This window comes from Bombina bombina, chromosome 1, assembly GCF_027579735.1.
Source record: "Bombina bombina isolate aBomBom1 chromosome 1, aBomBom1.pri, whole genome shotgun sequence".
Classification (NCBI taxonomy): domain Eukaryota; kingdom Metazoa; phylum Chordata; class Amphibia; order Anura; family Bombinatoridae; genus Bombina; species Bombina bombina.
Window position 1 is genome coordinate 182,098,913 of NC_069499.1, and position 14,949 is coordinate 182,113,861.

The 14,949-nt window shown below is 39.9% G+C and overlaps 1 protein-coding gene across 1 annotated transcript in view; it reads right to left on the reverse strand.

Moving 5' to 3' along the window:
* Positions 1–14,949, reverse strand: part of LOC128645031 (uncharacterized) — an 87,612-nt gene that overhangs the window by 57,398 nt on the left and 15,265 nt on the right. The window contains exon 3 of the mRNA XM_053697763.1: positions 11,943–12,081. Coding sequence (XP_053553738.1) covers positions 11,943–12,081 — 139 coding nt within the window. The remainder of the gene's footprint in view (positions 1–11,942; positions 12,082–14,949) is intronic.

Genomic DNA, 14,949 nt, shown 5'->3' on the forward strand with positions numbered 1-14,949 from the left:
GATGCTCTTTCCTGTTTGATTTTGGCAATCAGACGAGGGAGCAGAGGAAACGGTGGAAACACATAAGCCAGGTTGAAGAACCAAGGCGCTGCTAGAGCATCTATCAGTGCCGCTTCTGGGTCCCTGGACCTGGATCCGTAAAAAAGGAAGCTTGGCGTTCTGGCGAGACGCCATGAGATCCAATTCTGGTTTGCCCCAACGGAGAACCAATTGAGCAAACACCTCCGGATGGAGTTCCCACTCCCCCGGATGAAAAGTCTGACGACTTAGAAAATCCGCCTCCCAGTTCTCTACACCTGGGATATGGATCGCTGACAGGTGGCAAGAGTGAGACTCTGCCCAGCGAATTATCTTGGAGACTTCTGACATCGCTAGGGAACTCCTGGTTCCCCCTTGATGGTTGATGTAAGCCACAGTCGTGATGTTGTCCGACTGAAATCTGATGAACCTCAGCTGAGGCCAAGCCAGAAGAGCATTGAATATTGCTCTTAACTCCAGAATATTTATTGGGAGGAGTTTCTCCTCCTGAGTCCATGAACCCTGAGCCTTCAGGGAGTTCCAGACTGCACCCCAACCTAGAAGGCTGGCATCTGTTGTTACAATTGTCCAATCTGGTCTGCGAAAGGTCATACCCTTGGACAGATGGGCCCGAGATAACCACCAGAGAAGAGAATCTCTGGTTTCCTGATCCAGATTTAGTAGAGGGGACAAATCTGTGTAATCCCCAGTCCACTGACTGAGCATGCATAATTGCAGCGGTCTGAGATGCAGGCGCGCGAATGGCACTATGTCCATCGCCGCTACCATTAAGCCGATTACTTCCATGCACTGAGCCACCGTGGGGCGCGGAATGGAGTGAAGAACACGGCAAGCATTTAGAAGTTTTGATAACGTGGACTCCGTCAGGTAAATTTTCATTTCTACAGAATCTATTAGAGTCCCTAGGAAGGAAACCCTTGTGAGAGGAGATAGAGAACTCTTTTCTTCGTTCACTTTCCACCAATGCGACCTCAGGAATGCCAGAACTATCTCTGTATGAGATTTGGCAATTTGAAAGCTTGACGCCTGTATCAGGATATCGTCCAGGTAAGGAGCCACCGCTATGCCTCGCGGTCTTAGGACCGCCAGAAGTGAGCCCAGAACCTTTGTAAAAATTCTTGGGGCTGTAGCCAACCCGAATGGAAGAGCTACAAATTGGTAATGCCTGTCTAGAAAGGCAAACCTCAGGAACTGATGATGATTCTTGTGAATCGGAATGTGAAGGCAGGCATCCTTTAAGTCCACTGTGGTCATGTACTGACCCTCTTGGATCATGGGTAAAATGGTTCGAATAGTTTCCATCTTGAATGACGGAACTCTGAGGAATTTGTTTAGGATCTTTAAATCCAAAATTGGTCTGAAGGTTCCCTCTTTTTTGGGAACCACAAACAGATTTGAATAAAACCCCTGTCCTTGTTCCGTCCGCGGAACTGGATGGATCACTCCCATTACAAGGAGATCTTGTACGCAGCTTAGGAATGCCTCTTTCTTTACCTGGTTTGCAGATAATCTTGAAAGGTGAAATCTCCCTTGTGGAGGAGAAGCTTTGAAGTCCAGAAGATATCCCTGAGATATGATCTCCAACGCCCAGGGATCCTGAACATTTCTTGCCCACGCCTGGGCGAAGAGAGAGAGTCTGCCCCCTACTAGATCCGTTGTCGGATAGGGGCCGCTCCTTCATGCTGTCTTAGAGGCAGCAGCAGGCTTTCTGGCCTGCTTGCCCTTGTTCCAGGACTGGTTAGGTTTCCAGGCCTGCTTGGATTGAGCAAATTTCGAAAGGCACGAAAATTAGACTGTTTGGCCTTTGATTTGGCCCTGTCTTGAGGAAGGGTATGAACCTTACCTCCAGTAATGTCAGCAATACTTTCTTTCAAACCAAGCCCGAATAAGGTCTGCCCCTTGAAAGGAATGTTGAGTAATTTAGACTTTGAAGTCACATCAGCTGACCAGGATTTGAGCCATAGCGCCCTACACGCCTGGATGGCGAATCCGGAATTCTTAGCCGTTAGTTTAGTCAAATGAACAATGGCATCAGAAACAAATGAGTTAGCTAGCTTAAGAGTTCTAAGCTTGTCAACAATTGCAGTCAATGGAGCTGTATGGATGGCCTCTTCCAGGGCCTCAAACCAGAATGCTGCCGCAGCAGTGACAGGCGCAATGCATGCAAGGGGCAGTAAAATAAAACCTTGTTGAATAAACATTTTCTTAAGGTAACCCTCTAATTTTTTATCCATTGGATCTGAAAAAGCACAACTGTCCTCAACCGGGATAGTGGTACGCTTTGCTAAAGTAGAAACTGCTCCCTCCACCTTAGGGACAGTCTGCCATAAGTCCCGTGTAGTGGCATCTATTGGAAACATTTTTCTAAATATAGGAGGTGGGGAAAAGGGCACACCGGGCCTATCCCACTCCTTACTAATAATTTCTGTAAGCCTTTTAGGTATTGGAAAAACATCAGTACTCACCGGCACTGCATAGTATTTATCCAGCCTACACAATTTCTCTGGCACTGCAATTGTGTCACAGTCATTGAGAGCAGCTAATACCTCCCCAAGCAATATACGGAGGTTCTCAAGCTTAAATTTAAAATTAGAAATCTCTGAATCAGGTCTCCCCGATTCAGAGACGTCATCCACAGACTGAAGCTCTCCGTCCTCAGGTTCTGCATATTGTGACGCAGTATCAGACATGGCTTACAGCATCTACGCGCTCTATATCTCGTCTAACCCCAGAGCTATCGCGCTTGCCTCTCAATTCAGGCAATCTGGATAATACCTCTGACAGGGTATTATTCATGATTGCAGCCATGTCCTGCAAAGTAATCGCTATGGGCGTCCCTGATGTACTTGGCGCCATATTAGCGTGCATCCCTTGAGCGGGAGGCGAAGGGTCCGACACGTGGGGAGAGTTAGTCGGCATAACTTCCCCCTCGACAGACCCCTCTGGTGACAATTCTTTTATAGATAAAGACTGATCTTTACTGTTTAAGGTGAAATCAATACATTTAGTACACATTCTCCTATGGGGCTCCACCATGGCTTTTAAACATAATGAACAAGTATCCTCTGTTTCAGACATGTTTGTACAGACTAGCAATGAGACTAGCAAGCTTGGAAAACACTTTAAAGCAAGTTAACAAGCAATATAAAAAACGTTACTGTGCCTTTAAGAGAAACAAATTTTGAAAAAATTCGAAATAACAGTGAAAAAAGGCAGTTACACTAACAAAATATTTACAGTGTATGTAACAAGTCAGCAGAGCATAGCACCCACTTGCAAATGGATGATTAACCCCTTAATAACAAAAACAGAATAATAAATGACAAAAACGTTTTTTAAAACACAGTCACAACTGCCACAGTCTACTGTGATTGTTACCCTCCTCAAACACGACTTTGAAGCCTTTTGAGCCCTTCAGAGATGTCCTGTATCATGCAGAGGGAAGCTGAATGTCTCTGTCAGTATTTTTATCTGCACAGAAAAGCACTGAAATAGGCCCTTCCCACTCATATTGCAACAGTGGAAAGCTTCAGGAAACTGTTTCTAGGCAAAAATCAAGCCAGCCATGTGGAAAAAAACTAGGCCCCAATAAGTTTTGTCACCAAACATATATAAAAACGATTAACATGCCAGCAAACATTTTATATTACACTTTTATAAGAGTATGTATCTCTGTTAATAAGCCTGATACCAGTCGCTATCACTGCATTTAAGGCTTAACTTACATTAATCCGGTATCAGCAGCATTTTTCTAGCAAATTCCATCCCTAGAAATATATTAACTGCACATACCTTATTGCAGGAAAACCTGCACGCCATTCCCTCTCTGAAGTTACCTCACTCCTCAGAATATGTGAGAACAGCCATGGATCTTAGTTACTTCTGCTAAGATCATAGAAAATGCAGGCAGATTCTTCTTCTAAATACTGCCTGAGATAAACAGTACACTCCGGTACCATTTAAAAATAACAAACTTTTGATTGAAGTTAAAAAACTAACTATAATACACCACTCTCCTCTTACTACGTCCATCTTTGTTGAGAGTTGCAAGAGAATGACTGGATATGGCAGTGAGGGGAGGAGCTATATAGCAGCTCTGCTGTGGGTGATCCTCTTGCAACTTCCTGTAGGGAAGGAGAATATCCCACAAGTAATGGATGATCCGTGGACTGGATACACTTAACAAGAGAAAAGGCAGTTAAACTAACGAAATTTTTACAGTGTATGTAACAAGTTAGCAGAGCATTGCACCCACTTGCAAATTGATGATTAACCCCTTAATACAAAAAACGGATTAACAAAATGAAAAAAACGTTTTTAAACAGTCACAACAACTGCCACAGCTCCACTGTGGCTTTACCTTCCTCAATACACGACTTTTGAAGCCTTTTGAGCCCTTCAGAGATGTCCTATAGCATGCAGGGGACTGCTGAGGGAAGCTGAATGTCTCTGTCTGTAATTTTAACTGCGCAAAAAAGCGCTAAAATAGGCCCCTCCCACTCATATTACAACAGTGGAAAGCCTCAGGAAACTGTTTCTAGGCAAAAATCAAGCCAGCCATGTGGAAAAAACTAGGCCCCAATAAGTTTTATCACCAAAGCATATATAAAAACGATTAAACATGCCAGCAAACGTTTTATATTGCACATTAATCAGAGTATATACCTCTGATAGCAAGCCTGATACTAGTCGCTATTAAATCACTGTATTTAGGCTTAACTTACATTAATCCGGTATCAACAGCATTTTCTAGCAATTCCATCCCTAGAAAAACTTAAACTGCACATACCTTATTGCAGGATACCCTGCACGCCATTCTCCCTCTGAAGTTACCTCACTCCTCAGACATATGTGAGAACAGCAGTGGATCTTAGTTACTTCTGCTAAGATCATAGAAAAACGCAGGCAGATTCTTCTTCTAAATGCTGCCTGAGATAAAATAGTACAACTCCGGTACCATTTAAAAACAATAAACTTTTGATTGAAGAAAAAACTAACTATATTACACCACTTTCCTCTTACTACCTCCAGCTATGTTGAGAGTTGCAAGAGAATGACTGGATATGGCAGTTAGGGGAGGAGATATATAGCAGCTCTGCTGTGGGTGATCCTCTTGCAACTTCCTGTTGGGAAGGAGAATATCCCACAAGTAATGGATGATCCGTGGACTGGATACACCTTACAAGAGAAACTCTAAATCTAGCCGTATGTCAACACATTTGTGAAAGCAGCACAGCTAAACACAAGAGTAAATGCTATAACATTAAAAGGGGCATACCCATGTATATGTGCAAATGTGGTATACATGATACATTGCACTGCATATGAAGTGGGCTGTTGTATTGGAGAAACAAGCCAAAAACTGCACCTTCGGATGAACTTACACAGACACTCAATCAAAAACCACTGTGAAACTAAATACTGTATCCCTATTGGTCACCATTTCACCCAACCTGGCCACTCCATCCAAAACCTCAAAATCAAGATTCTCAGAGGCAACTTCAAAAACACCATGGAAAGAAAAACATTTGAAATGAAAATGATAATGCACTTCAACTTGCTAAATTCTGGATTAAATGTGGACTCTGGTTTCTTAACCCATTATCAAAAAATTTTGTAATGTTCTTTCATAGTCTGTAGTCAATTACATTGTATATTTCACACTCTCTATGCATAGGTACGTAGGTAAGCCTATGTCCACACTTTTGTCATTATTATTCCCCCTTTTTTTTCCCTTTCTCCTTTTTTGACTATCTTATATTCCCCTGTATACCTTATTTCACATCTTTATACATATTGATTCCATGTTGAAATATAGCTTTATGTCAGTATATGCTTTGTGTATAACCATATATTTCCCCAGTCTGTTATCCTTCACTGGACACTACCTGCCTCTGTCTCCTAAACCCCCCTTATGATTTTACGACACCCCCTCCTCCCCCTGCATTCAGACCTCTGTAACACTTTCTGTCTTTTTAGCCTGTGTTTTAATATATAATCTGTAAATTCCATCAAATTGGTCAGTATTGCTTCAGACTTGAAAAAGGAAGACATTTTTCCGAAAACTTGTCATCTTATAAATGTATAGTTAGTCCAATAAAAAAGTAACATTGCTCAATGCAATACTCTTGTTATTTTGATATCTAAGAGGATAGCAGTGGAGATGGAAAGGTTAGCGTAGGTTGTATGCGTCCCTGACTAGTAGAGTCTTCAGGGAGCACTTGAAGGTTTTAAAACTTGGGGAGAGTCTTGTGGAGCGAGGCAGAGTTCCATAACATGGGAGCCAGTCTGGAGAAGTCTTGTAAACAAGAGTGTGATGAGGTAACAAGAGAGGAGGAGGAGGTCATGAGCAGAGCGAAGGGGACGGGAGGGAGAGTATCTGGAGACAAGGTCTGAGATATAGGGGGGAGAAGTGCAGTTGAGGGCTTTGTATGTCAGAGTGAGAATTTTGTGTTTAATCCCAGAGGCAAGAGGAAGCTAGTGAAGGGATTGGCAGAGAGGTGCAGCAGATGAAGAGCGATGTGTAAGGAAGAACCTAAAACAGAAACTGGTCCACAGAAACCTAAAACAGAAACTGGTCCACAGAAAGTGTGGCAGAGGCATTCATTATGGATTGTAAAGGAGCTAGGCGTCAGCTGGGGAGACCAGAGAGGACAGAGTTGCAGTAATCAAGGCGGGAAAAGGATGAGAGAGTGGATTAAAATCTTTGTTATGTCTTGAGTAAGGAAATGTCTAATTTTAGAGATGGTTTTAAGGTGGAAGCGGCAGGCTTTAGCCAAGGACTGAATGTGAGGAGTGAAAGAAAGATCTGAGTCAAATGTGACCCCGAGACATCGGGCATGTGGGGTAGGGGTAATGATGGAGTTGTCGACCATTATAGAGAGATTTGGGGTGGAGATTTTGGAAGAAGGGGGGAAAATAAGGAGCTCAGTTTTGGAGAGATTTAGCTTGAGGTAGTGAGAGGACATCCAGGAAGAGATGTGGGCTAGACAGTTAGTGACACGGGTTAGCAAGAAAGGAGATAGGTCTGGTGCAGAGAAGTAGATTTGGGTGTCGTCGGCATACAAATGATATTGGAAACCGTGGGACTTTATTAGGGAACCTAATGATGACGTGTAGATTGAGAAGAGTAGGGGACCGAGGACAGAACCTTGTGGTACCCCGACAGAAAGTGGTGACGGGGCAGAGGAGGCCCCAGAGAAGGCTACACTAAAGATACGGTTTGACAGGTAGGAAGAGAACAATGAGAGGGCTGTGTCACAGATGCCGAAGGATTGGAGGGTTTGGAGCAAAAGAGAGTGTTCAACAGTATCAAAGGCTGCAACTAATGGATGTGATTAAACAGATACTAACACTCAGACTCTCATCAGCTAATCCCAAAAAAGGTGACCTAACCTCAAAAGATACACCGTAAACAGAACAGTATAATAGGGGGTATGGGATAGCGCTACAACAGCTGAGAGTAAAAAATATGTGAAATATATTTATATTATTAACTAAAGTGATGAAAAAAAGAATATTCCTAAATGACAAAAAAAAAAATGAAATATAAAAGGGGTCCAAAATAAATATGACTTGTTTAGAAGTTAAGAATACCCTCTATTGGAATTATTCTGATTAATGTAAACTTATAACGATAGCCTTATAGATAGGATAATTTTATAGATAGGATGATTTGCTCAAAACAATTTAGATGTCGTATTAAAGTTAGAACTAGGATCCACTCTAACTCTAAATAAAATCGAGTGGGAGTATCATGTAAAAATGTAATGGTATAAAACAAATCAATAATAACATAAAATAAGTATGTATAAGTAAATCTAAAAGAAGATGCCGGCATCAAAAATGTATAATTATTGCTAGAATAATATTAGCAGTAATGAAATTATAATAAAAAGATATACTAAAAATAGTATAAAGGTGCTAGAAACCTACCATCAATACATATTAGCAACCGCTCTTTAGTGATAGGTGAAAAAACTCCAGAGGCAAAAAGATGACCAACACTGGTTACTAGCGATTAGTCTCATGTGTGAGCCTTATGTTTTATATGAGCCTTGTTTGCTTAAAGGGACATTATACACTCATTTTTTCTTTGCATAAATGTTTTGTAGGTGATCTATTTATATAACCGATAAAGTTTTTTTTAAATGTATAGTTTTGCTTATTTTTAAATAACATTGCTCCTATTTTCAGACTCCTAACCGAGCCCCAAAGTTTTATTTGAATACTGTCAGCTACCTACTCCAGCTTGCTCCTGTTTGTGTAAAGGTCTTTTCATATGCAAAAGATGGGGGAGGGGGGAGTGTCTTATTTCCCACTTGCAGTGGGCTTTCCAGCTACCTTTTCAACAGAGCTAAACTAAGTGCATCTAAGTAAGTTTTAAACAGTTTTATACTGTATTTTTATATCAGTATCTGTGCATCTTATTCTTTATAGTAGTGTCTATTACATGCAATTATCTACAAATTGGTGTATACTATCCCTTTAATAAAGTTCCAAGCGTCAGAGTTTAGTCACTGATACAGGTACCTGATATTTTTCAAACCGCTCTGGGAGATATCCTTAATTGTTGCGCTTTGATCAGTTCAGTGTTGTAGGTCCTCGATGTGTGTACCGGTCCTATCAACAGGTACACATCTTGATAAAGGCCCCTGGTGGCTGAAACGCGTAGATTTGTCTACCCTGTTCACTTTGGATACAAATATTACTTGGGACCTTGGTTTAAGTGTGAGTAGATAGGACAGGTACATCGAGACACTCTGCAAATTTGAGCAGTCTTTATATGTATAATCCCTGTCCCAGGACCTACTAATACATTTAACACACCCCCATTGATTCATATATTACTACTGTTGGTAATATTGTCCGTAGGACCGCAACCGACAGGACACACTGACGGAACCACTATGAACTTTCAACCGGAACCAATATCAAAACGACGAAGATACATTGTTCCAATTGTTTGCTACACACATCAAGGACCTACAACGCTGAACTGATCAAAGCGCAACAATTAAGGATATCTCCCAGAGCGGTTTGAAAAATATCAGGTACCTGTATCAGTAACTGAACTCTGACGCTTGGAACTTTATTAAGCAAACAAGGCTCATATAAAACATAAGGCTCACACACGAGACTAATCGCTAGTAACCAGTGTTGGTCATCTTTTTGCCTCTGGAGTTTTTTCACCTATCACTAAAGAGCGGTTGCTAATATGTATTGATTATAGGTTTCTAGCACCTTATACTATTTTTAGTATATCTTTTTATTATAATTTCATTACTGCTAATATTATTCTAGCAATAATTATAAATTTTTTATGCCGGCATCTTCTTTTAGATTTACTTATACATACTTATTTTATGTTATTATTGATTTGTTTTATACCATTACATTTTTAAATGATACTCCCATTCCATTTTATTTAGAGTATCAAAGGCTGCAGACAGATCAAGGAAGATAAGCAGAGAGAAGTAATCCACTAGTACATTAATCATAACCAGAAATACAACAGTATATGGCAAGTTATTGCTGAATAAAGATACATTTTAGATCTGTGCTAATAGAAATGATTAAGGATATTTAAGGGCTTACATAATAGCAAGCTATGACTTATCAAATAGCATAAAGATTACTCTAATATGTATGAATGTATCGTATAACCCAGAGTAGGTTGATCCAACCAGTAGACTTAAAGAGAATTGCATCCTTTTGATTATGTTAAATTGTACAAACTCTCATTATATGAGCGTCACTATTAATCTATACTAATAGATTACTATTGCTGCCACTAAAAGCCAATGAACTCCAGTCTAGCATGATTATATATCACATAGATAATCCAACTATGGATTAACACCTACATCCTAGGTTGGGAAGGATATAGAATTTATAACCGTGCCTCCACCTCATCAGTAGCATCTTAAAGGGACACTCTGGTCAAATTAAACTTTGATGATTTTTTAAACAACATTCAAATTTACTTCCATTAAAAAATTGTGCACAGTCGTTTTATATTTACACTTTGAGTCACCAGCTCCTACTGAGCATGTGCAAGAATTCACAGAATATACGTATATGCATTTGTGATTGGCTCATGGCTGTCACATGGTACAGGGGGAGTGGAAATATACATAACTTCGAAATTTGTTAGAAAAAATTCTGCTACTCATTTAGAGTCCAGAGTAAGTGCTTTTGTATTGTCTTGTTATCATGCATTTGTTGGTTATGCAAATCTGCTGTGTTTACTGGTCCTTTAAATTACATAGCCTGACACACTCCTCAGTGTTTTTAACTTATATGTGTGTGAGTTGAACATATATTTTAAATACTTTATTAAAAGTTATATTTTAATTTTCCATATCTCCGCTGTTCAACATTATATTATCGCTCTATTGCAGTAGCTTCTAAAACAAACACACCAGAGCAAGTGCACAAGCTAATTAGCATAGCATACCTACATGCACCGATGTGAAAATTGTAACAGGAGCTATAGCACACAATTCACAACATATTACGGCATAAATAATATTGTGCACAACAGACTAACGTGAGATTGGAAAAGAATCCAGGTGTAATTCTGGTCTCTATAGTACTAAACTGAGACTCACAACATCAAAGAGCAATTGACAAAATACAATGCTTAGAAGCATAAGGTATAAGTTACAAATGCAATTAAAACCAAAGAATCCGCCTAAGGGAATCTCAGAATAACAATGCCTCAGATCTCAAGTGTATTGAAAACAAGTACAGACCTACAACAGAGCACAAAGCCGATTGATGTGAATGATAAAAAATAGGTCTAAATGCACATCATTACTAACCTGCGCTCACCAATCAGCTGATTATGTCACCGGTGCACTAGTTCAGCTATAATGAAAACCTGCCCTGTTGGGGTTACTTGAGGACCGCTGTTGGGAAACAATGTTGTAGGTGACCAACAATGCTGCTTGAAAATGTGTTTTTAAGGGACAGTCAACCATAGAATTGTTATTGTTTTAAAAGATAGATAATCCCTTTATTACTCATTCCCCAGTTTTGCATAACCAACACAGTTATATTAATGTACTTTTTACCTCTGTGATTACCTTGTATCTAGGAACCTTCTTCCAGCCCCCTGATCACATGACTGTGACTGTTTATTATCTATTGTCTTAAATTTAGCATTGTTTTGTGCTAGATCTTAAATAACCCCCTGTGCCTGAACACAGTGTTATCTATATGGCCCACGTGTACTTTCTGTCTCTTTGTGTAGAAAAGAGATTTAAAAAGCATGTGATAAGAGGCAGCCCTCAAAGGCTTAGAAATTAGCATATGAGCCTACCTAGGTTTAGTTTAAACTAAGAATACCAAGAGAAAAAAGCAAACTTGATGATAAAAGTAAATTGGAAAGTTGATTAAAATTAAAAGTCCTATCTGAATAATGAAAGTTTAATTTATACTAGACTGTCCCTTTCACTTAGAATGCAGTAATATAATCTCCCTAAAAAGAGTGTGTAGGATACTCGGCAAGTCCATAGTTGCTAACATAAGAAAAAAAATTCCAGGGACACAAAAGAGTAATTAAGTAAAGAGGTTGTATAAGTACTGACCAAAGGAAAGGTTTATAACGTAGGGCAGACATGACAATTATACTACTGAGGTATCAGCAGGTGAGCATTTCATTATTGGTTTCTGCTGACTGTATATATATGATGGTTCATCTCTGTATAGGGTATCAAAGAGGTATCTATAGAATTTAGACAGAACCCCTTTTGTGAACAAGTAAGCAGAATACACTTTTGAGTGATGAAACAGACTGTAAAATTGCTGTTATCTAGGAACTGACTTGACAGGACAATTAAGGCTATGTAGTTCCCTCTTTTACAGGTTACAATTTTACATGGAATTGGTCTACCCACCTAATGGCGCTGTTTTTCTGGAACCACAGGACAAACAATAATTACGACTCATCTTTCCCTCATCACACAATGAGTCAATAGTCTCTTCATCATAGAGAAATGCATCCACGTGCAGGGTGGGCTGCTGGAGTTCCTGTATCTAAAATAAAAAAATATATTGGGGAGAACATTCACATGAAAGCATTTAGCAGCAATTCAATCCTATTAGAGAAATTTCATTTTAAACAAAGGCCCTTCTTTTACGGTGTCTAACTCTTGAAATGGGTTAAAAAAACGTAGAGAAAGTTGAACACCTCAAGCAGGATATGGTTAGTGATGGGAAGATATGCATGTATGCTTGCTTGTGATTTGCTCTATACTCATCTGGTGTAGCCCAGTATCACAAATGGGTTAAACAAATAGCTAAAGTCAAATCCAGAGCAGCAATGCACTATGGGGCGTAGCTAAACACATCTGATGAGCCAATCACAAGAAGCATAAGTGTGTAGCTACCAATTAATAACTGCCTACTGCTTCTGAGCCTACCTAGGTATGATTTTCAACAAAGGATGCCAAAAAAACTATTCGATAACAGAAGTAAACGGAAAACGCTCTTAAAACTGCATGCCATTTTTATTGAGATTAAAATTGAAAGTTTAATCTTAGCTTTCATGTCCCTATATGAATCATGAAAGTTTATTTTGGACTAGACTGTCCCTTTAAACTTGAGGGGAAATGGCAGGATAAATGTAAGTGGTCAGTCTCTCTATGTAAGAGGCAAACAGTCATTAGGGTAAAAAAAAGTTCCAGATTTGTTGATATTACTCTAGAATGAGCAGTAAAATTGGTAGTTTGCCCTACACTGCCCTCTGGTGACCAAAATGAAAATTAGTTTAAAATGACACTACATACATTTCATGTATCTTCCTCTAATCATGGGTGCTGTCATTATAGAACATAGGTTACACTGCAGGTATCTGTAGGAGAGTTGCTGCACATGTGCAGACAGGACAGCATTGGAATGTAGTGAAAGTTAGATTTAAACATGGCAGTACCCACGACTAAAGGGAGGCAGGAAATAACCTCAATACTATGTTTATAAAAAGGGAAAAAAAAATATCATGTCATCAAGGCATATAATGGAACAGACCGGACCTCAGATGTGAAAATACATTCACACTTTGCACATACGCACGATCTGTGGGACAGCGTTTTTTTGCCCATCAAATGTGCATCGCAGGTATGACGATCCTACACTGTTAAGTGTGTTACACCTAAATATGCCACTAAGGCCTAGTTTCTGGTTTGCCCGCATGGTGAGGAGGTCACATGGGGAGCCGTTCTGCAAATTAACATAACACCCAGATGAAAAAGAATTATCTCACTATATTTAAACGCATGGTCTGCAGGGGTACTATTGCCTAAAACCAGCATAAGCAAGTTAATGTCACAAATGTATGGCTTCTGACATTCTAATGTGTGCCACTACTATCTTCATTACACCCCGAAAATAGAGACGTCTGACATTGGAGGTAATCCCACAATTCTGTAATGACTTTACAAATGATAGAATACAAGTTAACCCCTTTAGCTACATGAAAGGTACCCTGTGTCCTGCATTTATTATCAGACATACCTACCTACAGCAAAGCTTGCCTGAACAGTTGTTTTCCTGCCTGCTACATTGCCTTTATCCTAGTTCCGCTTAGTACATTCTAAGGAACACTTTAATGATCTATGCACGTGGCCTAATAACTATACATAATCTACAGTGGCACCTGTAGTCATACTTTGCCAAGAGACATCTAAGATATACACAGATATTCACTTATCTATTTGGACTTACTATTATGTCTGCAAGGAAATCAGGGAAAATGTTAAAGGGACTAAAAAGTTATAAGAGTTCATGGAACTCCAACATGATGAAAATTTTCTTCAAACCTATATCTACTACACCCTCCCTGGCAACAGATACCCAGGATAATGCCAGTGACTCTGAAGAGTCAATACACTCCTCTATATCGACAGAAAATTCCAGACCTCTTACAAGGGCAGATTTAAATTTCCTTCCCACTAAGGATGACTTCACTAATCTGCTGACGCAAGTCAGCCAGTTAATAAAAGATGGCCGTAAGGAGTTCAGAAAGGACATTAACGACTTAGGGGACACTGGATAGAATACCTGGATGAAGGCTCAGATCATGTAATCTCTGAACTTGAACTGGTATCTAGACAGGCATATCAACAACATGTCACTATTGAGAATCTGCAAGACCACGTTGAAGACCTCGACAATAGAGGAAGACGACATAATCTCAAAATCAGGGGCATACCCGAGTCAATTCAATCTCAGTAACTAGGTGCCTATCTCAAAAAGCTGTTTCGGTCTCTCACAGATATAGCGGAAGGTACTCTCATACCCTTAGACCGTGCACATATGGCACTTCGACCTCTACCAAAGAACTCTGATCCTCCAAGGGATGTGATTCTGAAATTTCAGCTATATAAAGACAAAGACCTGGTCTTCAATGCAGCAAGGAGAGAGCAAAATATTGTATTTGAAGATGTCCAGCTACATATCTATGCAGATATCAGCCCTCTTATGTTAGCGAAGAGGCGAGATACCAGGTTTCTCACTCAGCATTTACAAGCACTGAAAATACCTTATAGATGGGGCTTTCCTTTCTGTCTAAGAGTGATCAGGGGATCTCAGACATCTACATACAGGTCATTGGAAGATCTTGAATCTTTTTGCAAGCAGCCGATTATCTCTCTTCCAACCCTTCCCAAATTAAATGATTCTGGTCAAGAACAGAATAACCAGCAAGGACCTGCTCCAAAACCCCAAAGATCAGAAGGAACCAGAGTCAACAGGAAAAGAACAAGGAACTCCACGGATCCCTCAAGACAAACATCTTCCATGAAGCCGCCTACTTGAACATTTCTAAGTCTGAATGTTTTGTGCAATTGTTCTGTTCCTTTTTTTTCCCCTTCTCTGCTTTTGTCCTCCAGGTCGATCTATACCTAG